Source organism: Xyrauchen texanus, chromosome 6, assembly GCF_025860055.1.
Source record: "Xyrauchen texanus isolate HMW12.3.18 chromosome 6, RBS_HiC_50CHRs, whole genome shotgun sequence".
In the NCBI taxonomy this organism is placed as follows: Eukaryota; Metazoa; Chordata; class Actinopteri; order Cypriniformes; family Catostomidae; genus Xyrauchen; species Xyrauchen texanus.
In genome coordinates, this window is record NC_068281.1 from 10288354 (window position 1) to 10311051 (window position 22698).

General features: G+C 37.4%; 1 protein-coding gene across 3 annotated transcripts in view; it reads right to left on the bottom strand.

Moving 5' to 3' along the window:
• Positions 1-22698, bottom strand: part of LOC127645608 (protein EFR3 homolog A-like) — a 76156-nt gene that overhangs the window by 5994 nt on the left and 47464 nt on the right. Inside the window, exons 8-22 of one of the 3 annotated variants that reach the window (XM_052129269.1) lie at positions 17949-18027; positions 17679-17814; positions 14739-14906; positions 14242-14356; positions 11529-11580; positions 8550-8722; positions 8034-8109; positions 7480-7641; positions 6467-6598; positions 6330-6391; positions 6005-6132; positions 3101-3151; positions 662-741; positions 504-552; positions 303-406 (exon numbers count right to left, since the gene is read on the bottom strand). In XM_052129269.1, the coding sequence (XP_051985229.1) occupies positions 303-406; positions 504-552; positions 662-741; positions 3101-3151; positions 6005-6132; positions 6330-6391; positions 6467-6598; positions 7480-7641; positions 8034-8109; positions 8550-8722; positions 11529-11580; positions 14242-14356; positions 14739-14906; positions 17679-17814; positions 17949-18027 (1567 nt within the window). Of the gene's footprint in view, positions 1-302; positions 407-503; positions 553-661; positions 748-3100; positions 3152-6004; positions 6133-6323; positions 6392-6466; positions 6599-7479; positions 7642-8033; positions 8110-8549; positions 8723-11528; positions 11581-14241; positions 14357-14738; positions 14907-17678; positions 17815-17948; positions 18028-22698 lie in introns of all 3 variants that reach the window. The other 2 variants (XM_052129272.1, XM_052129270.1) reach the window with 2 other exon arrangements.

Genomic DNA, 22698 nt, shown 5'->3' on the forward strand with positions numbered 1-22698 from the left:
TCAAATGACTTAAAATGATTGCTCACACAGGATAATGGTATGCAATACAGATTAAGCTTAATAGGCCGACAATGTGAAAGATCATGTACTGCAAAATCCTTAACCAACGTTCATTCTTCAGGGCAAAGTAATAATAATGGTTTCAGCATCACTTTTAGTTTACCAGAGAAAAACACATACATTAGAAATCTCATGTTGGTTTATTGATTTGCATACTGTATAAAGGTTTTTACAATGAGCTGACTTTTGATAGTTTTTAACATTTTGTCAAAGATAGAACAAAACACACAAAAATTCAATACCTTGGACTCGCAGTGGGCAGCAATCTCTTCAAAAGGAGCTTTCTGGAACTTTTCCATCACCTGCCGTCTCCTTTCTCTCTCCTGCTCTTCCAAACCTGTGGTTTCTGAGATAGATGGAGAGACATCAGACGCTAACACATACTAAAACATGCAAACAAGGTAGATAAACACAAAGTACTGTAGATCATAATCCATACATACCAATGGCTTTCTTCAGTGTCTCAAATGTGATCTCCTCTGCAAGCTGAGACTTTATGATAAACAGACACAAATTAATGTTTTGTGGCCTAATTCTTCATAATCAACAATTCATGCATGCACTTCTAATTTGATGATCATGTAAATTGTGTAAAGCGAACCTGATCCGGTAAGCTATTGGAAAGGATGTCAACTTGGAGAGAAATTGTGTCTACAAAACTCTTCCTACGGGACATCCGGTCTTCATCTGTCGGTCAAAGGTAACCAATATAAATTACTGAAGTTTGGTGCACGCATATTTCAGATCACGTAGAGAAACTAAACTCAATCTGGCTCTTTTCACAAGGGAAGTTGAATTTCCCAAAGCAAACAAACATAATCTCATGGATTGCTCATGTTTAATGGATGTCATGTTTGGGCAAAAGCAGCATTAATTATCATACAGAAGGACATTTTACTCATACACAGGCAGAAATCATAGCAACACAAGATTTAAACAAGTAAAATAAAGAGTTTCAGAGTGGGAGTGCTGATGTCAGATCATAGTTCGACTCTTAGGGCTCTATTTTTATGCGTTACACACAATAAACCTGCGCTACGTCTTATCCAATTTTGATCGCACAAGTGGGTGAGTGTTTGCGCTGTCTGTGGGTGTATGCATGCAAACTGTGTTTTTTTCATTTGAGAAGCACCTCTATTCTCAGCACAGTCTAAAATCAGTTCCTGCATTTGCAGTTTGGAGATTCCACCAGCAGACTGTAATAAAATCCATGTCCAAACACTGAAAATGTGATATATTGTTTAAGCCTAGCCTTTTATGGAATTTGGAATTATTTGTTTTTGAGGTCATGGTTTAACAATTATTATTATGTTTATATTTAAAATTGCATTTGTGATCTGATTTGTATTAATATATTTCCACCTGTTATCATAGAGTGATTTTTTTTATTCACTGCAAAAGAGGCCAGTGGTGGAAAATGTTGGGATTTGGGATAATTATATTACATTTTTATGACCAATTCGTTATAAAAAATATATTTTAATTTAGTTTGAAATGTAATTAAATTTAGAAATATTTTTGGTTCAAGTTTTTCGTGTTTCCATAAATGAATTTAATTTTGAAAGTAAAATCGACCAATAGAAGTGAAAAACCACAACCGAACCTGAAAGGCCAATACAATAACTGTTAATACTAGCCATGATTTGTGTGTCACTTGATCAATATGATTTATAATACTAACAATCTCTAGAATTTAACAGAACCTACATCCAAATCCTGATGAGAACCACATTTTCCATAGGTATAAAAGGAGCATGTCACTAGATATATGCCTGACATTCAACAAGGACACAGTTAATGCACAAAAGAAAGTCTATATTTCTATTCTTCTAATTCATTGCTTAATGTCCATTTACACTACTTCTTATAAATGTGCTATCTTTGTTTATTTTGCTGGTGCTTGACAGGAAATGGACTATATAATAACCGAAGAACCTCAGAATTAAATTGCACTTGAACCCCCATTAGCACACCAATTACCAATTTTGCCAAACTCACTTCAGTTGACTATTTAGCAGAGATGGGCAACTTCTGTTCAAATTATTGGGAGAAATTGGAACACCCAACCAAGAAGCTCTAGTGCCCAATGGTCAAAGGATGTAGAAAGGAAGTTCCATCTTACAGGTAAAAAAGCCATTCACCTTTTAGATAGAGACATCGCCTGTCAATCAACTCGCTAATGCGCATGCACATTAGCTTTACAAGACTGAACTTTGATAGTAATCTTCACCAACCGTTTTTTTTTTATTTTGGTCTTTCCCCATTCAAGTAGATAAGAGCTGCACTGTTATGACTGGAAATAGTCTCCCAAGAGCATTCCAAATATGGCTGACAGTGGACTGATTTGCTAGAAAGACTTTGCCCACTTGTGCCTAGACTTAGCACATACTTGCATGAAAAGAAAATAACTTCAGAAAACAACTACTGTATATACTCACATTCTGCACAATTGCATTAGGAATGAGATTTCTATGCCTTTTTGCCTTTTCTTGAAGCTGAATATTTAACTACGATTAAATATTTTAAAATTGACTGACAGGCCTGATAACAACATATCATTTATGATCAGGTATTTATGGGTCAAAATAAACCCTCTTCTCCCAAGGTGTTTTGTGTGTAACAGGCTTGCATCAAATGAAAGTAAGTAAGGCCCAAAAAGGCCACTTGTGGTTGTGAACAACCAAGTCAAATGACACTACATCAGCACTGTCCCTGAGTCCCAAGCGCCTGAGCTCAAACAAGTGTGTACTTTCTCTTTAACCTACCGGTTCCACAGTCCAGATGACAGCAGCATATAAAACAGTTAAACAAGACTAATTTATCAGATTGCACTTCATATTCATACTTCAGTGCTGAGAGTCATTCTACAACACAATCAGGACCTACAGGAAATCTGTTCCAGGTGTTACAGAGAAGAGGAATTCTACGTCTACACCCAGGGTGCAGATCTGAGTGCTGGGGTAACTAACTACTATTCTTACTAACACTGAACTTTCTAACCAGATACTGAAAGGTGACCTCACTAACTCAATAATGGTACCTCTGGATGTCTGTTTGCATCTGTGCAGAATCTTTCCTACTGTGTATAGAACTATAGTGTGAGCACAAACACAGAAAACAGACAAGGCAAAAGCTGAGAAGAAAGAGTGGATCAATTCACACATGATTGAGAAAGATGCTCAGTTCAGGAGTTTGTATTAACAAAAAAAAGAAATATTGATTCAGAGGTTTCAACACGAGCACTCATATTGTAAGTGTATTAGTGATTGATTTTAGCAATCAGATAATGTAGAGTAAGCGTAAGTAAGGGTAAGTATTAAAAAACAACAACAAATGCCCTTCGCATCCCATTTTATTTCTATAATGTGACATCTTTCCAAGACAAACAGAGAAATAATGTAAGCTGGGATTTTTCACATTTGTATTTGACTGGATCATAAAAATGGCCATATGGCCAAGGGACAGTTTACCCAAAAAATAAAATTCTCTCATCATTTTCTCACCCTTATGCCAGCTGAACTGAAACAATGTTTCGGAAGAATATCTCAGCTCAGTGGGTCTAAACAATGCAAGTGAATGGTGACCCAAATGCACAGGTAGATGTCTAAACTTGCTGAGAAATACTGCTTGCCGCACATCCACCGGTGCCTTCAGTTTTACAGCTACGGGGTCATCAGCTGGGAGCCACCTATCATGGATGTTTCGCCCCATTAATCCAGGAACATCTCCTGATGGTGGGGCGGCAGTCAGGAACATCTCCCTGCCTCCCCCCACAGATGAATGCCGGATCCTTTCGATTGCCTTTCGTTCTTGCTTTCCCATAAAGACTTTAAATCTCTTCCTACCACCCGTCCAGTGCCTATCCTTAAACCAATGCTCCAACAGATTAAGTAGGAGAGCGATGTGAGAGGCGAGACTGTGTCAGCCACCCCTCCAATACCTAGCTTGGCCTGGTTTCTCTCCCACTCAATTTCTCTCCAGAAATCCCTGGATAAGGACCAATTGTGTCAGCAGAAGTAATTCCTACCCACCCCTTTCCTCTTCTACATGCTACCTCACCACATATTGCAAATTTTCCCTATTCCTACTTTCTCGCCTCTGCACACCCTACTTTTCAGCCTTCCTTCTTAACCATAGCCAGAAGCTCAATTTTTCTGCTTCGCCTGCCATGCCCTTCAGAGACTTCTTCAATGGTGATCCAAAGATACCAATGTTTTTCAAGAGATGCTGCACTGATGGTCCAATAAACCCTCAACATCAGACCTCCACGGGGCAAGTGGCAGCCCTCCATCCATTTACCCTGCACTTGGCAGCCAGATCAGCATATTTTAGATTCTTCTTCTCATAGGCTGCCTCCAGTCCCACTTCCCATGGGACAGTGATTCAATCATTATGACTTCCTAAGAGGACGCAGACCATAACACTATGTCCGTCCTCAAGGAGTTAAATGGCAATCTCAAAAATAAATTTTAGCTGCTGGCCAAGGTCGACCACCATTGACCAATCCCTTCCATGTGCCAGGATTGACCATTCCTTCTTCCGTGTCGTGCCTTGTGGGGCACCTCCCTTTTTAACAAACTCAACGTACTTCCTCTGTGGAGCATGATGGCCTTTGTTGGCCTTTATTCTACACACCTCAAGGATCTCTGCCAGCTTTCGCAGAACCCGATCATGCTACCACCTGTACCATTCTTGTGCCAAGGCAATCTTGCACCCAACCAACATGTGCTGCAGATTTGCTCTTGGGGTTTTGCAGAGGGGACAATTCTCCTCTTTACCACAGAGACAAATTTCCAGGGCTTGGAAGAGTGTCTTAGGTGGAAATTATAAAATGTTTTGCCTGGTCTGGGGTATCTTCCACAGGTCAACCCATCCTAAAACTTTTTTAGAAGCAACTTCTCATACTGTCCAAAACCCTTGCTGCTGCTGGTAGACTGCTCGAGTAATATAACTTTCCTCTTCTATCTTAGTTACTTCTGTCTCTACTATAGCTTTCTTAAGTTTTTTTTTAAGAGGCTGCTGACCGCAGTTTGGGAGCCATCACCCATCCAAAGCCTGCTCTTCCTGATTGGGTTCTTCCAACAATCTCTTGTTGCTTCAGTCTTGAAACCGCCATGTTTACAACCTACTCTGCCTTCCAGGCACAGCCTGTTCGGACCTAGGCTTGACAAGCCCTCACTGACTGGTCTGTCGATTCCCTTAGTTCTAATATGAAGCTCCAAAAAGCAAATAAAGGCAGCATAAAGGTAATAAATATGACTCCAGTGGTTAAATCCATGTCTTCTAAAGTGATATAAGAGGTGTGGGTGAGAAACAGATCAATATTAAAGTCCTTTTTTTTACTATAACTCTCCACTTTCACTTACACATTATTTTTTCTGCATATCGCCACCCACTGGGCAGATATTTAGAGTAAAAAAAAAAAAAAAAAATGTTAAATATTGATCTGTCTCAGAAGAAATGGACTAAACCACTCAAGTCATACAGATTACTTTTATGTTTCCTTTATGTGCTTTTTGGAGCTTCAAATTTCTGGCCATCAATCACTTGCACAGTATGGACCTACAGATCTGATATATTCTTCTAAAAATCTTTGTTTGTGTTCAGCCCAAGAAAGAAAGACATACACATCTGGGACTATTCCTTTAATAATATTTTTCCCCAGCCTAGAAGTTTTGGTTGTGTCGGCAGAAAAGTAAAGTAATTTCAGAGGCAGAGAACATTTTTACATTTTGATGAAAGATTATGAAGATCGAGTTTATTTTTTATTTTTTAGAAAAACATGGACTGATGGATTGATCAAGCCAAGAACATTTATTTAGAAAATAAATATGGTCTTTTTTCACTTCATGTTGCCTTAAAAAGATTCAGGATTAGAATAATTATCCTTGAACATCTCCTTACAATACATTATGGAACCGTGTGTGTGTGTGTGTGTGTTTACCTGTAACCTGGGGAATGTAAGGTGCAGCCAGTCTCTCCACGTTATATCCAGGTACAGTCAGAGCTTCTGCCAAATCAGCTGTCTGAAAATACAGACTGATATCATCCCGATCCAGAGAATCTGGGAGCCTGATCCACACACAAAAACATGCTGATACATACATAACATGCATTCAAGCATATGAAGCAGGAAATCCACAATATGTTTTGGCATTATTGTTATTTATTCTTAAATCTCCAGATATGGCATCAGGCATTTAATAAAACAAAGTAAATAGTAAATTCACAGAATAAATACATACAAACACAGTATTACTCACACACACTTCTCTCTGAAGACGTGTTCAGGCAGCAGGTATGGAGCATCCATATTCCTCAGCTCAATCACCTGACAGAGTAGGAGTGTTACAGGACTCTGTAGGATGTAGGTGTATGTGTATATTGTAAGTGTGTGTACGGTTACCTTGCTGACGTACTGGCAGAACGATGGATTTGCAATCATCTGGCTGAGAAAGTTGAGGTAGGCGGCGACCAGTGCCATAATGCCACAGCGAATGAATATGGGCATGTTCTCCTCATTGGTCAAGGCCATGTCCTTCAGTCAATCACAACATAGACATTAGCATAATAAACAGAAAATACAGTATAGTTCAACTTGAGCCTGGGGCTATTTTCACACAAGTTTGATTGTTTGGTCCGATCCTGAGCTTGAAACCTTTCACTGCATTTTTAAAGTAAATGTTTGGTCTGACTGGTCTGTGTGTTCAAAGATGAGATCAACACAACACATTTATGATTGAATAATGTCTCTTTAAATAACATGTCTGCTCTTTACAGTTAGTTGTTGATAAAACAACGAAGAAAGATAGATTAATTGTAATCACACATAGCATGAATGCACTAAAGAAACGTGTGTCCTCTCTCATTAATATGCGCTCACTGGCTGATGGCGGTATTCTTAAAGAGACAGTACCGATTTAGCATGCGTTCTACATATCAATACTTGCAAATAGTACAAATTATGCATGTAAACAATAAGCATGTAACACAAAATGTATTAAATAAATCTATGCACTGAAATAAAACAATTTTCAAAAGTTCAAATTAGATCAATATGATAAAAAAATAACTAATCATTTGTAAAATTCACATGTTCAAATTCTACCTAGAAGGTTAGAAGGTCACATTATAATTAACAGCGTTAGCTAAGAGAGAATTACTTTCATATGCAAGCAAAACTGACAATGACACCAAAATAAACCAATATTGGTTTATTTGATATTTAATCAAATAGAAATCGGAATCTAATCAGAAAATCTGTATCAATACCCAGCCCTACCCCAGACCCCCGTTTCCAAGCAGACTCGGCTGTGGTTCCTTTGAGCAGCTTTACAGAATATCATGCATTAACAATAACATTAAACCGTAATATCTATAATAATAATACTAATAATACGTATGTCCAATTGTGCACACCTGTAGGGCGATGGACAGCCGCATGAGGTCAATCACCACCTCCTCATTGGCCAGTTCAATAGTAATGAGGGCCAGAGCTGTGAAAAGCAGCTCAAAGTTCTTCTGTACGTTATCTTCCTCCTTACAACCCAGATAGATGTGTCTGTATAACTGCTGCCCATGCTGGAGAGAAAGAGTGAGATTAAGGAATGCGGTTTTACAAACAGTGACCCCAAAAAGTATTTGTACACTTAAGCCACACTTACAATTGAATGAATGTATTCGCATTAGATAACAAAATATAAAATCAAGCATTTAAAAAAGATCTATACAGCAGAAACACTTTTACACTATTTAGACACTTTATGGATGTGAAACTTAAGGAACACATCCAACAGTTGGTTAAAATAAATTGCAAAAAAGTTAGTTCTGAGAAAAGGTCAAGCATCATTTGTTCGCAGATGCCACTTGACTTTAATATTTTTAAGTGCGACATACACATCCAAATGTGTATAAATACTTTTTTGGGACATTTGTATGTGTACTTGTGATGATTGTGCATATCACATTTTTACCTTTTTCATGAAAACAACATCCTGTTTGGAGATTTTCTCTCTTTTGATCTTCAGAGCAGCTACATTAGGAATTATTCTGCATTTACACACATACACAAAGGAAACAGTTTAGGAATTTATTTAATTTTAAAGCAACACACACACACACACATATACTGTACATATATACATACATACATACATAAAAAAAACATACATATATATATATAAAATACTTTTTTTGTATTGTCTTAAGTAATATTCTAATTTTCTGAGATACTGATTTTGGGGTTTTTCATTAGTTGTCAGTTATAATCATCAAAATTAAAAGGAATGAACACTTGAAATATATCAGTCTGTGTGGAATGAATGTATACATTATCCAAGTTTCACCTTTTGAATAATATTCGAATTATATGACCAGCACCTGTATATATATATATATATATATATATATATATATATATATATATAGAAAATAAATAAACTCAAGTGTTTTTACACATTCAAGTGTGTTAATTGTGTAAATGTCTCTACCGGATCCCACGGAGTTTGGCTCTGTTGTCATGGCGATCAGTGATGTTGTGCAGGATCTCCAGGACAAGTTGCCGAAGTTCACTGTCTTCCATCAGAGAGATGGAGCATAACGGCTCGAGAAAAGCAACGGGCAAACCAGCACACATCGTTTTACACTTAAACCCTGATGTCACCTACACACACACACACACACACACACACACACACACACACACACACACACACACACACACATTCCTTAGAAAACCTCAACAACACAATACACACACAGGAAGTTGATGTATACCACGTCCATTAGTTTCCCTTTAAATCAGCACCAAGATTATAGGTCAGGGGTCGGCAACCTTTTTGACATGGAGTGCCATTGCTATTGCATCCTTCCTCATGATCATGCAGCGTGATTTCTTCAACTGAATGGGAGGCTAAACAGTATTACAGTGTGACGAGTCTCACGCTGCACATGCAAGCCATTCGCGCATCACAAGCCGATCAACTATTTAGCACTTTTCGGTTAATTGCACCTGCAAAATCCTAAAACTTTATTTCCAGGTTTAATTAATATTTTGATTAGACTTGAAAAGATTTTTTAACCCCACGATGTGGGTTTATGTTACTCTTTTAATCGTTTAATGTAATTTTGAGTGTGACCATGTTTTAAGGTGGGTGTACCTGTATGCTGGGTTGGAAATCTCAAGGATTAATAATAGTGTTTTTCTTATTACATCACATGTTGTTCTGAAAGCAAAAAGAAACAAAATGAAATTGCCTGACCGAAGCAAAGAGGGCACGTTTACTGTGAAGCGCTGCCGGCTTGTGATCCGCAAATGGCTTGCACGCGCTGCACGAGTCTGTTGGATATACTGCAGTCTAGTCACATTTTCACTTTTTATTTAGCCTCCCATTCAGCTCAAGAAAACACGCTGCGTGATCATGAGGAAGGATTACATCAAGATGTACATTGGAATGCAGGTGCAGAATTTATATACATAAAACAGTCTACTTCTCTCTCGCAGTTTCTGGCGTGACAGTAATTAACCCTCCATATGCCAATGGTTGCCGACCCCTGCTATAGGTTAAAATCCATATGAATATATAAGAATATTTATAAAATGGTTAGTTCCAATCCTTGATTCTGATTGGTCAATAGCTGTGCTTTATTCACGATAAAACACAGCTATGACCGCTTCACCCAACGGTTCTATTTATCACTGCGCCCTTAGCAACACCCTTAACAACCACACGTCTCAACATAAACAGAGAAAAAAACGTAAGAATTAAAAAGGCTAAAATGTTTAAAGTAAATTTCGATTTACTAGGTGGCATGACGATGGATAAGTGGTTTGAGGAAAAATTTGTAGAGACTTCTACAAATATGAGCCGTCGTGCTGAAGTGCTGAAATGTAACATTGATACATTCGAGAAGACTCGTAATGAAAAAAATACCGTGCAGCAAACCCAATGGGCAGTGAAATGCTTCGGTGACTGGTGTAGTGAAAAGGGTTGCAGCATTGATTTTAAACAAATCACCAAGACGGAACTCAACACACTTCTCCGTGATTTCTAGGGAACTGTCAGAAGCTCCAAAGGCGAAGAATATGGGATCAGTAGCTATGTAGCGTTACGTGCGGGTCTGAACAGATTCCTGAATGATCCACCTTTGAGTTTGTCCTGGTGTCTGATGAGAGACAGCGAATTCACTTCATCCAATAATGTTTTCATTGGAGTCGTAAAGACAATGAGAAGAGAGGGTCGTGATAAAACGGAGCATCACACACCGATTTCTACTAAAGATTTCAGCACGATAAAACTGTCCGATGCGCTTAATCCTAACACACCTGAAGGACTCGTAAACAAAGTCTGGTTTGACGTGCAGTTACACTTCGGACGTAGAGGAAAAGAGGGGAACCGAGAACTCATTCCAGACTCATTCCGCAACGGTTTGTTGTTTTTATTTGAGCTTTCATGCATATTACATATTGGAACGTTGTTGTTCACGGTCAGGGACTATTTTTTTCTAGCGGAAGGAATGCTTTTATTGATTTAACTTCATGAAATTTCCACTAATAATTTTTTTTTTCTTTAATATTGTGTGGTAACCGTTTTATAAAAGCAATAAGGTACTCGAGGCAAGTGCTGTATCGTGAATAAGTAACGGCTGAAGGGGTTGCAGGCACTCCGCTTCGTGTCGTGCAAAACAACGCCCTTCAGCCGTTACTTATTCACGATACAGCACAGCCTCTCGTACCTTATTGCTTACATAAAGAAGAATTATGTATTTTTTTTTAGGTGTTGGTCACCATTTCTTTCAATTTTTTAAAAATTTTTCACCAAATTTCTGCAGACACTAGTTCTTTTAGTCAGTCATTAATTTACAAAGTACAAATATTCTTTGTAGTCTCTAAGTTTATATGAGGTCATAAAAGCTCCATTGTTTGAATGCAAATGTATAAGAAAAATGCTGTTTAAAACACCATGGTATAACATGGATTATGGAGGACATGTAAACGACCCACATATAGTGTTATAAGAGTGTGTTGCACACTTGCAACTCTGGGAACTTTCTATGAGACTTTTGGCAATGACCCGCAGGAAGAGACAAAGTGTGAAAGCGGTTGACATCCAAAATAACCGTTTTATGTTTTAACCTGCTGCCCATTTTCTGTCTGTTGCCGGGCAACACAGCCTGAAAAATCTAAAACCGACCATGAACCAGACTCCAGATTAAAAAAGGACAGAAAAAGCCAGAGGCTGCAGTAATCTGAAGTTTTGATCCGTACTGTCTGTTGTCTTGGAACCTTTCAAAACTCCCTCTAGGAATGTGTGTGAGGGCTTTGCTAACAAGCACAGAGATTGAAAGTAAGCCTGATATCTTCACCCGTCAAGATCAGATAGTCTGATGTGATGGATGATGAAAGCTTAAGTATGCTCTCTTAGCCACTTCCTTACGCACAAACGTCAGATAAAAGAAAAGAGATTCACCATAATGAGAGAACTGAGCAGCATCATTTGAATTCTCTTGGTGCCCTGATGCCTGAAAGAAAGAAAAGAGAGTTTTAAAATCACTCTATCAGTATTATTAAGCTAGTTTTCAACACGCACGTGTGCGCGTACACTTAAAAACAACCGCTGCACACCGCTGACTTGATGGTATATACAGTATGAAGTATATAAACCATGTATTCAAACATTTGTCTTTGAATCGTGTCTGTATAGTGTGTTTTGTAGTTTAATGTTAGTTACATGCTGTTAATTTATCATAAATATTTTAGGGCTGTGGATTTAACCCCTTAATTCATTGCAATGAATTATATCAAGAATAAGGTGTATAAAAAATAAATAAAATAATATTTTTAGTTTTAGCATGAAATACTTCCTGTTTTTAGCAGAGGGACGTAAGTGAAACTCCACTTGTATAGGTAACGTGCAGCTGTACAGACAACAAACCACACTCAGGCTTGCTTGACACTAGCGAAACACAATATGATGATGCGTTCTTGTGTTCAAACACAGCTGGACAGAGCGCATTTACAAATGCAGGGATCTCGAGATGCAAGCTTCAACCTACATTTAACTTAACACAGCGATCTTTAAATGCTCCGTTTATGTAACATTATGCAGAATTGTACAAATTGTAAACTTGCAAACATGTTATCAAGTTTTGGAATCAAATTATTTTTTTTTGCATACATTGTGTGAAAGTACAACATGACAACAAGCACTATTGATCCGTCGGTCTACATTTGTTTGAATTTAGTTTTTCTCTCTCCATTTAATTTAGCAATTCATCAGGATTACCATAAATGCTTTTATAAATCAGCACAATACAATTCAAGTGCCATGATGCTTATTTCTCATTTAAATTAGCATACATCTGTTCTTTAGTCACACTTTTGTTCATGTTACATCTGCCAAACCTTAAATGGCAACAGGAAAGTGTTGGTCAGACTCTGAAGTTCGGATTCAAGGCTTTTAAATAACACCTATTTTGTATCAAGTGAAGCATTTAATTAAAGTACTGATCACATCCACTTGCATTGTATGGACATACAGAGCTAACATATTCTTCTAAAAATCTTTGTGTTCTGCTGAAAGTCATACACATCTGGAATGACATGAGAGAGGATAAACTATTCCTTTTAAAAGCTAGCAGCTCCAGTTTAAAGGGTTACAAAAGAAAAGTTAAAAAAAGTTATCGGTATTAGACACGAGCTGTGAATTATTAGTTAACAGTTATCATTAGGGTTGGGAACAAAGAACTGTTTTTTGTTCAGAACCGGTTCCATTTTTATTTTAAATACCGGAACCACTTCATTTTCATGACTTTCTGTTCCGTTAATGGTTTTAGCAAGTGAACTTTTCCACCATTGTGAACAAAAATCCTCTGACAGCGTTTCTTGCAGCGTCAGCACTGCACTCTACTTAATCAAGAGCAGAAAAACATCCGGAGCACCTAAACGATTCCTGAACAAATGACTCTTATGAGCTGATTCTTTTGAATCTACAGTGCGAAACATCCAGCGCATCCAATGCAGTCTGAACATCTTATGTTATACTGATGCACAAGCTATGAATGTCCCACTTGAAATTAAATAAGAACTGTTAAATGCTCACAAGCTTGAAGTACAACATTAGGCCACAGAAGACAGTCTAACCTGTCTCTGGAACAGTTACAGTGACACTTCAATCGGGTAGTGCAGTTACTAACTGATTGTTCATATGACAATATACAGTTAAAGATAAACATGCATTCTGTTGAAATCAGTGAAATAATATAATAATAATAAATGTTATCACATATCTTGTTTGTTTAGAATTTTTTTTTTTTTTTATATGTCTTTAGGATCAGTTATTTTATTGCAACTATGCCTCTAACAGTATGCAAACATGCAAGAATTGTATTCAATTTACATCTGATTTGTTATATCTGCTCTGTAGGAATCATCATTTGGCAACAGCCTGCTGACGGCAGTCATTTTCTAAATAATTCTTCCTCGAAAGTACTGAAAGAATCATTAAGAGGAATAGGAAAAATGAATCAGAACCGGAATCGTTAAAGGAATAGCTCATCCAAAAATGAAAATTTATCATGATAAAAATATTATTTACTTACCCTTAAGACGAATAGGTTTTATTCAAGCTATCAAACCCCAAAAAGAAATGTTATGCATTTGGCAGACACTTTGATCCAAAGCGACTTACAGTGCACTTATTACAGGGACAATCCCCCCCGGAGCACCTGGAGTGCCTTGCTCAAGGACACAATGGTGGTGGCTGTGGGGATCGAACCAGCAACCTTCTGATTAACTGTTATGTGCTGTAGCCCACTACACCACCACCACTCCAAAAGACATAGTTGTAACATAGCTGGGCGATGCAGACAGATGCAGAGTACGCAGTCGTACACCACCTATGCCACTTTAATAGAAAACTATTGCTTCAAATTTTTGAAATCACCATTTTGTCTGGCAGTGTACGACCCCCTTTATGCCATCCCAGATGTGTATGGTTTTCTTTCATCTGCTGAACTCAAATGAATATTTTTAGAAGAATTTCTCAGTTCTTTTTGTCCATCCATTGTCCATCCAATTTTGAAGTATGCACTATACCATCACAAGCACAATATGTAAAATGTTTACTTATAAGTATGGAAATTGGGATTCTGCAAACACACTCATCTCAAGTACAGTCCTACCCAATCTTGACGGTGTCCAGGGTGTGGCAGGGCGTGCCGTAAACTGGAACTTTCCCCATTATGAACATCATCACTTCTGCTCTCTGATAATCAGGAAGATTGCCTCCAAAGAAACCTACACAAACCAACAAATCAACGTTATTGAATGTGTTCAGTAACTGAAGCATTAGAACTTAACAAGAGGTCAGATCTCCATTAAAAGTATAGTTCATACAAACATGAAAATTCTTTATTTATTCAATTCTTTATTTATTCACCCTCATTTAGTTTCAAATTCTTATGTCTCAGTCACCATTCACTTTCATTGGATCTTTTTTCTACACAATGAATGCGAATGTTGACTGAGGAAATCATTCTACATGTCATCTACTTTGTGATCCACAGAAGATAAACAGTCACAGAAGTTTGGAACAGCATGAGGGTGGGTCAATGAAGACCAATTTATCCTACCCCTTTAAAAGATGAAGCAGTCGGGTAAATAAAGCATTTAGCCCCACCGATGGTTTGTATGATGGCGTTTTGTACGATGCGCTCTTCGCTTTCTTTGGTGCGGGTGGAGGAAAGGCTGCTTGCAGAGTTCCTGCGCGATCCTTCACCCAGTTCAAAATCCACACTCATCCGCAGATGCTTCAACAGGGTGTTAAACACTTCCAGGACTGTGGGACCTGATAATACACACAAACATATCTAAAAAACATGGGACCTGGGTAGCTCAGCGAGTAAAAATGCTGACTACCACACCTGGAGTCACAAGTTAAATTCCAGAATGTGCTGAGTGACTCCAGCCAGGTCTCCTAAGCAACAAAATTGGCACGGTTGCTAGGGAGGGTAGAGTCACTTGGGGTAACCTCCTCGTGGTTGCTATAATGTGTGGTTCTCGCTCTCGGTGGGGTGCATGGTGAGTTGTGCGTGGATGCCGCGGAGAATAGTGTGAAGCCTCCACACACACTACGTCTCCGCGATAATGTGCTCAACAAGCCATGTGATAAGATGCATGGATTGGATTGGTCTCAGACACAGAGGCAACTGAGATTCGTCCTCTGCAACCCGGATTGGAGCGAGTCACTACACCACCACAAGGACTTAGAGCAATTGGGAATTCCAAATTGGGGAGAAAAGACTTTTCTTTGTCTTTTAGTCAAATAAAAAAACATCTCAAAGCTTTACTGTTTGTACATCAGTGGTTCTGAACTGGCTTCGCTTCAGGACACTTTAACATATGATGCAAAAGTAAACAAAAAAATAAATATGATACAAAAAATATCTCTTTAAACTCAAACATTTAAATGAATGAACTGGTGTTTTGTTGGTTACTGAAATAATTTGAATGGTTTCATACTACTGACAGCAAAAAATGTTTATCCATGTTGCAAGTAATTTAATGTAGTCTGGATTGTATTTTCTTTTAACTGGGATAGTTTGTTAATTTTTGGATAGTGACCAGTTGAGAAACACTGTGCAGCCCTATATGACACATTTAAACACATCAGACCAAGTGACTCAGGTTATGTCCACAGTAATCCATTTAAGTTAAAACCTCTGTTTTCAGTTCTCTTTCGACATCATTTTCCAAAGTATGCAGTTATTGAGAGCTCAAAATTGGAGGAAAAACGCTGTTCCAGTGTGGATGAGAGGCGTAAACGTGGCAAAAAACATGAGATTTCAAACAAAACCAAATTAGTGTGGACCAGGCCTCAGACTAGATGCAGGAACTAAAGAGCACTACTAGGGGGAGCTGCACTTACCCTACACAGCAAACCCACAAAACCTTCAGACACTCACCAAATCAATCTTAACTAATCAATACTCAGTCAATACCACATAATGAGACCCTAAACAGTGCACGTGTTTAACAACATGTTCCTGAGTTAGAGACCAGCTGAAGGTTTTGATTGAGCCAGAGCTGCGTTTGTTAACGTACCCAACCACAGATTGGGTGGTGAAGAGATGGGACTGAGAAATGTGTAAGCATTGTTTTGATTAGGAGTATGACCTGAGAAAAAAAAGGAGGAATGAAGAAGAGAGGAAGAGAGAGAAAATCAAGGAGAGATGATGAGAAAATGTATCTGTTTGCAGATGCAGTGCCTGACACTAACAGGATGACAAAAAATTATTTGAGGTGGAGAAAATGAACAGGCAGTTTTACATTAGAAAATATAAGACGTAAAGTGTAAGAATGGAAAAAGAAACTAGATTTCTACATTTTCTAAAGAAAATCAGAATGATGATTGCCTTGCAAAACTATCCACCATGATGCTTCCTGACCAAAGTCAACTGGTCCCAAAAAACCTCTATGATATTTTGGTCCCTAAATATGGCTTGGGTTCCTACATTAATGCAGGAGTTGTTTTTATAATTTTATCATCCACCGTGTGAAAATTGTAAATCCAATTGCTTAGAAAAGTAACAACGTGTCTTAGCCAGACATGATGTGATATGGTTCCAGTGAAAACTTTTTTAGCAGTATTGGTTCTGCAAGTTATTTACCCATTCATTTTTTCCAAAGGAATTTCATAAAATCCTTTGTAAAAGCATTCAAAGCCATGAACTAAACCAACCAGCTCCAAGGTTAATCACAACATTACAAACTTTGATTTGAGGCAAAAGAGTCGTTGAAAATCGGACAAACAGACAAGACTGCGTATTCAACGTCTTTGATGAGTGAATGAAGTACAACCCCAGGAAGCTTTACGAATGACGTAATCAAATGAAAAACAATGGAAAAATCTCAAACTATTGATATAAATTGGTTGATTATAAGTATGCTGTAGAAACAATATATTTTAAGTACATAGCAAAATACTGAGATCTACACAAATACATATGTATTTCTCGATTGCATCATTCACAGTGCATCATTTAAGTGGGTGGTCACTACTGAGCTCTTTTGCTGCAATTCTCTGATTGGTGGATGTTCCCCTCAGGATCATGGACAGTGCAGTTCTTCAATACGAACTCCACTATTAAACATGATTTTTAAAAACTTGAAATTACGCAGAATGACACATCATCGACTGAACAACCTCAGTGCTCAAAGTAGGTCTGTCTATAAAGGTTTATAAGTTATTGTTCCCCTATGGGAAATATTTTATTTCCAGAACCAGACTGTTGCACTCAATTGCACGGTTATGAAAAGGATTTTGGACCAATATGAGTTCACAGTGGGTGGGGCAAAAATCACAGCAAGATTCAAAACCAAGCGAGAGACCGTATGTGATGTCGCTCGCGGTAAGAACAAAACTCTGTTAAACACAAAGAGATACCTTTTATTTTGTATTGCTTTATTGTGTCATGTCTGGTTAGGACAGTGAAATAGCACACAGCTCTCCTCTAATGGTGCAGAACGAGTTACATATCAGAGTTCTATACTTAGGGTTAGGGGTTTGTTCCATAATTCATGTATAAGCAATAACAAAATGGTCAGTACACAGTCTTACCGATTGAACCTTTGGCTGCTATGGCAACTGTCTCCAGCAGCACCTGAACGATGCCTGCCCTGACACGTGGTATGTTCTTACTGTGGGTGTCAAGGTGAGACAACACTTGCTGGATTACATGGTGAGAATGCTGGGCCTGAAACAAACACACATACACACACCTCACAAAACATTCTGTGACAATGATTTTGTGCTCTATTAGGCTGTCATTGAATGCTGCATCAAGTCACATTTGATTAACACAAAAGAGAGACAATCAGTTCATTTTACCTGTATTGAGTACATGATTATCCTGAAACAGGACACAGCAAAATCGTTTGGCTCCCACAGACGATGGTTGTCTAAATGTCTGCAGGAAAACAGGGTTGTGTTTTATGACTTCTCATAAGACAGTTTATTGGTAAATAACATTCCATCAACACAATCAATATGCAACATATTTATTTATGGTGGTTGACCAATATGGGTTTAAAATGGGATGCTGAAACCAATATCAAAAGAGCATGGTGGCCAACAGAATACACAAAAACAAAATAGTAAATTAAAGAAACACTTTCTGCATACTATTCAAACATATTAGTTTATAATATTTACTCAAAATGCAATTTAAAAATATTCTAAATGATAAATAGTTTTACTATCCACTTATAAAGCTATTGGTCCTGTAGATTTTGGAACGGACAAAAGGGGAACTACCATTACAGTTTATCTGTCAGGTTGGCACAGACCATTTTTTTCCCCTTTTCAAATCCACAGAAACTTTCCCACACAATAAGCACAGAAAATGTGGGGGGGGAGTGTAGATTATGTGTAGCCCTACGGATTTGTTAATGTTAACAATCTTAAGTAATTAACCTTATACACAAGAAAGGAGCACTTCATTCAATTTCACAAATAAGCTAGTCTATGTCTTGAAGCCTCTTTAGAAGGTCAGGTACAAGGCACATTCACAGTTGCCCATATTCCCAGTAAGGTTAGGTTAGTAATTTTTATACAGGTGTTTAGAGTCATTTCTGGCACTGGTGTCAGGGTGTCGTTGGGTGCAGTGGCCCCAATCAACCACAGCAGTGATGTGAAAAACTCGAGCATTCCAGCACTGCAATACAAAACCTGTTTCCACACCTTTATATCTCTGCTCTGCAGTCTGATCTCTAACTCTCTAAACCTCTATACCACCATCGTCTCCCTTCCTGCTGTCGCCATGGTAATGTCAATCTGGTCTCACCCCCATCCAATCCACGCTATTTTTAGAATGCCTCATATCCCTCTCCACCCCACCCCCCCAAAAAACCTCTCGCAGTCTCTTTTCGCAAACACCAGCTTTGTGTTTTATCGGAGGTACAGATATCTGCCCTGGAGCTCAACATTCAAATCTCACACACTCCACCGCACACACAGACACAACTTTAATAAATACAGAGCTGCAAGAGCACACTGCCAACAGTTTAATAAGCTCAAAACAGGAGAGAAGGGAGAGAAATGAGTGACTGAGGCTAACATTCTCCTTTTGTGTTTCATGGAGGAAAGTTATACAGGATTGAACGAGGGTGAGGGTGAGTAAATGACAGAATTTTCATTCTTAATGGAACTATCCCTTTAAAACCTGACAAGCAATAATCATAAATGACAGAAAAAAATAAAAATAAATAAATAAATATATATATATATATATATATATATATATATATATATATATATATATATATATATATATATATATATATATAATATTATATTATATATATTATATTATATTATATATATATATATATATATATATATATATATATATATATATATATATATATATATATATATATATATATATATATTGCACAGTATACACCAGGTTTAGGAGAGAAAGAAGAGACCGAGACGTTACAGATGGAAAGATGAGAGAGTTAGAGATGTGAAGGAGAAACTGAGGTAGTGTGTTAGAGAGAAAAAAAGAGAGTCGGAGACGTGCTCAAGAGCCCCTCAGTGCTTTTAAATTCTCTTCTCTCAAAGATCTCACTCAATGCTAATTAGCCAATGACCGACATGAGCCAAACTGTCTCAATAATGAGCCCTGAGAGTGCACACACATGCAGAAACTCCCATATGCACTGCATTCAGCAGTATGTTTCTGAATTGTGTGCTAATAAGCTGCAGATGGAGAGCTGGTCATTGCAGTCAAACTCAGAGCTGCTAATTTACAAATGAAGCCAAAGTTAGAGCAGTTTATCTCATCTCCAACACTGAATCTAAAGTTCCAACTTGAGCCTCCATTAAAAAAGCAGCCAACAGACACACTAATTCAGCATCTATTAATGAACTCTACAGAAACAAATAATAATTTCTATACACATAAATGGTTTTAATGTATAAACATTAATTAGGGATTCACTGCTGTATACATTTTAGCTGACACATAATTGCTGTTTATTACTGATAACTGATATGACAGATACTACAAAATACAAATCTATAGTGTTTTGCCTGAATTCTACTGTGCACTCCTAACAAAAATAAAATATATAAAACCTATAAAATGCAGTGATACTAATATTGAGTGCAGTAAATATAATGCATGATTGAAATGTAAATGCATATAAACAAATCATAAAATGTAAACATTGTCTTTTTCAACACATTGCTCTCTATTTTAAGAGCACTTGCGCTAAAAGCAGTGCTAGGCTTTAAGTAACACACGCAAAATCAATGGGCATGACCATGATCTTTTGGTATTTTCGTGCAAGTATGCTCCATGTCTAGGCGCAAGTGGGTTTTGAGAAATTGATTATGCAAAGACTAATGGGCTAGGTAAAGTGCAGTTTAAAACAGCGGTATAAACAAAAACAGCTTTCATAAGAAGTTGTTAAGTGTAAATGGACTGTAAGCAATGAATTAGAAGAATGTGGACTTGGTCCTTGAGTGCAATAATTGTGTCCATGTTGAATGTCAGGCATATTTATATGACAGTGATATGCTCCATTTGGAAAATGGAAAATGTGAATCTCTACATTATTTAGACGTAGGCCATTATATTATACTGAATGTAAGTATTATTAATCGTACTGATGAATTGAAACACAAATCATGGCTACGATTAACAGTGATTGTATCGGCCTTCCAAGTAAGACTGTGGATCGAGGGTTTTTGTTTTTTTTGCACGCACTTCACTTATAGCAGTCGATTTTGCTTTAAAAATTAAATCCATTTATTGAAAAGGAAAAACTTAAGCCAAAAATAGTTCTAAATTAAAATTACATTTCGAATGGAATGAGAATAGAATCAAAATAACGAAGTGTTCAAAAAATTGCATATAACGACCTCCCCAAATCCAAACACTTTACCCTCTCCAAATTCTTTCACCGACCCTTTTTGTAGTGATTTATAAATCACTATAACAGGTGAAAAATACCAATACAAATTAGATCACAAATAAAATTGTAAATACATTAATAATAATAATAATTGAAAAATATACCATGATCTCTAAAAATTCTAACACAAATCTCATACATTTTTGTTTCATAAAACGGCTACAACAGTGATTTTCAGGGACATCATTTCATGTTCCACTATATTTTCAGAGTTTGGACATTAACTTTATTACCGCAAATGCTGGAACTGAGTTTAGACTTTGCGCTGAAAACAGATCTGCTTTTGAAGCATGTTAGCCCAATGACCTATTTCTCAGGAAAATAGCAAATTGCACTTTGCACTACTTCATTAAGATACAATAAACCCACATTTTGCACGCATACACCCACAGATAGCGCAAAAACTCCCACTAGTACCGAAAGATACATAATAGGTTTAGGTTCAAATCAGGAATCATCAATAAAAGATTGGTAAGAATGTGAACTGCAGGCATTAACACTTTGTTCTTTTACTATTGCTTTACAGGTTTCTACACAAACGAAGCACAGCGCTGTGGATTATCTCACCAAATTCATTTTTGCCTGCAAGTCGAGCATCTGTAAATTATACTACAGGTTAAAATATAATTATTTTTAATCATGTTAAATTACATTTAAAAAGCTTTTGCTAAATTACTTCACATAATATGACCTTTATGTTTATTTATTAGATAGATGCAGTTTTGAGAGTACAGGTATAGCAATGGAGAAATGGATTTGGACATATTGCAAACTGGATTCAAACTTGTATGAGCACCACTGCTCAACACATTGGACCAAAACTGTGCAAACCGCTAGACCATGGCTCCAACAAATTTATATTATTGAGGTCTAAGAATAGATAAGAACATCTAAGAATAATATTAATACTTGTGATATTATTCCACTTTACGACTCTATTTATATCAGTACTCCCTTTATAGCATTATTGTTACATTAAAAAGCCATTATTACTCTTTACTTTTCATATACAGTACACAGTCGGATTGTGTTGGACTGCTGATTAAAGTCTCAAATGAGAATGTCGATGTCCAGTAATGTGTAATCAAGTCCAAAAATATGAATGCAAATGCCAATTGTAAATATGCCAGGAAAGTCACTATGCTGCAGGTAAAAAACAAACAATTGCTAATTTTATGGCTCTGCAGTCATCACCTACTAAGTCAGTGTGTAAAGAGAGAAACACATTTGCATCTGTAACCCATTCAATACATAAATCAAGCTCAGAGCAGCTGGATTCACATCAACAATACCTTTAACATAAAGCAGAGCCATCTGTGCACTGTTTGTGTTTGTGTTGAGACTGAAATGAATGAAGCCATCAGCATGAGAAAAAGAAGATGAGCAGCAGACAGCAGCAGCGTCTGGACACCTGAGCTTAAAGGGAAACTTCTCATTGTGTGTATTTCTGAAAACATATGCGTGTCTGTGTGTCATGAAGTGTTCTGGTCCCCTGGAGGAGACAACGAGCACATTGTACCCCAAAATATGCCTAAATCCAACACATGTTCCCCTTATAAACAAGTTCAATCAGAGTCATCACTATGATACCATGGGGTCACATTGCAGCAAAAAAGGCAAGTTATGAAAAATACTTAAAGTTATACTGTCTCCTT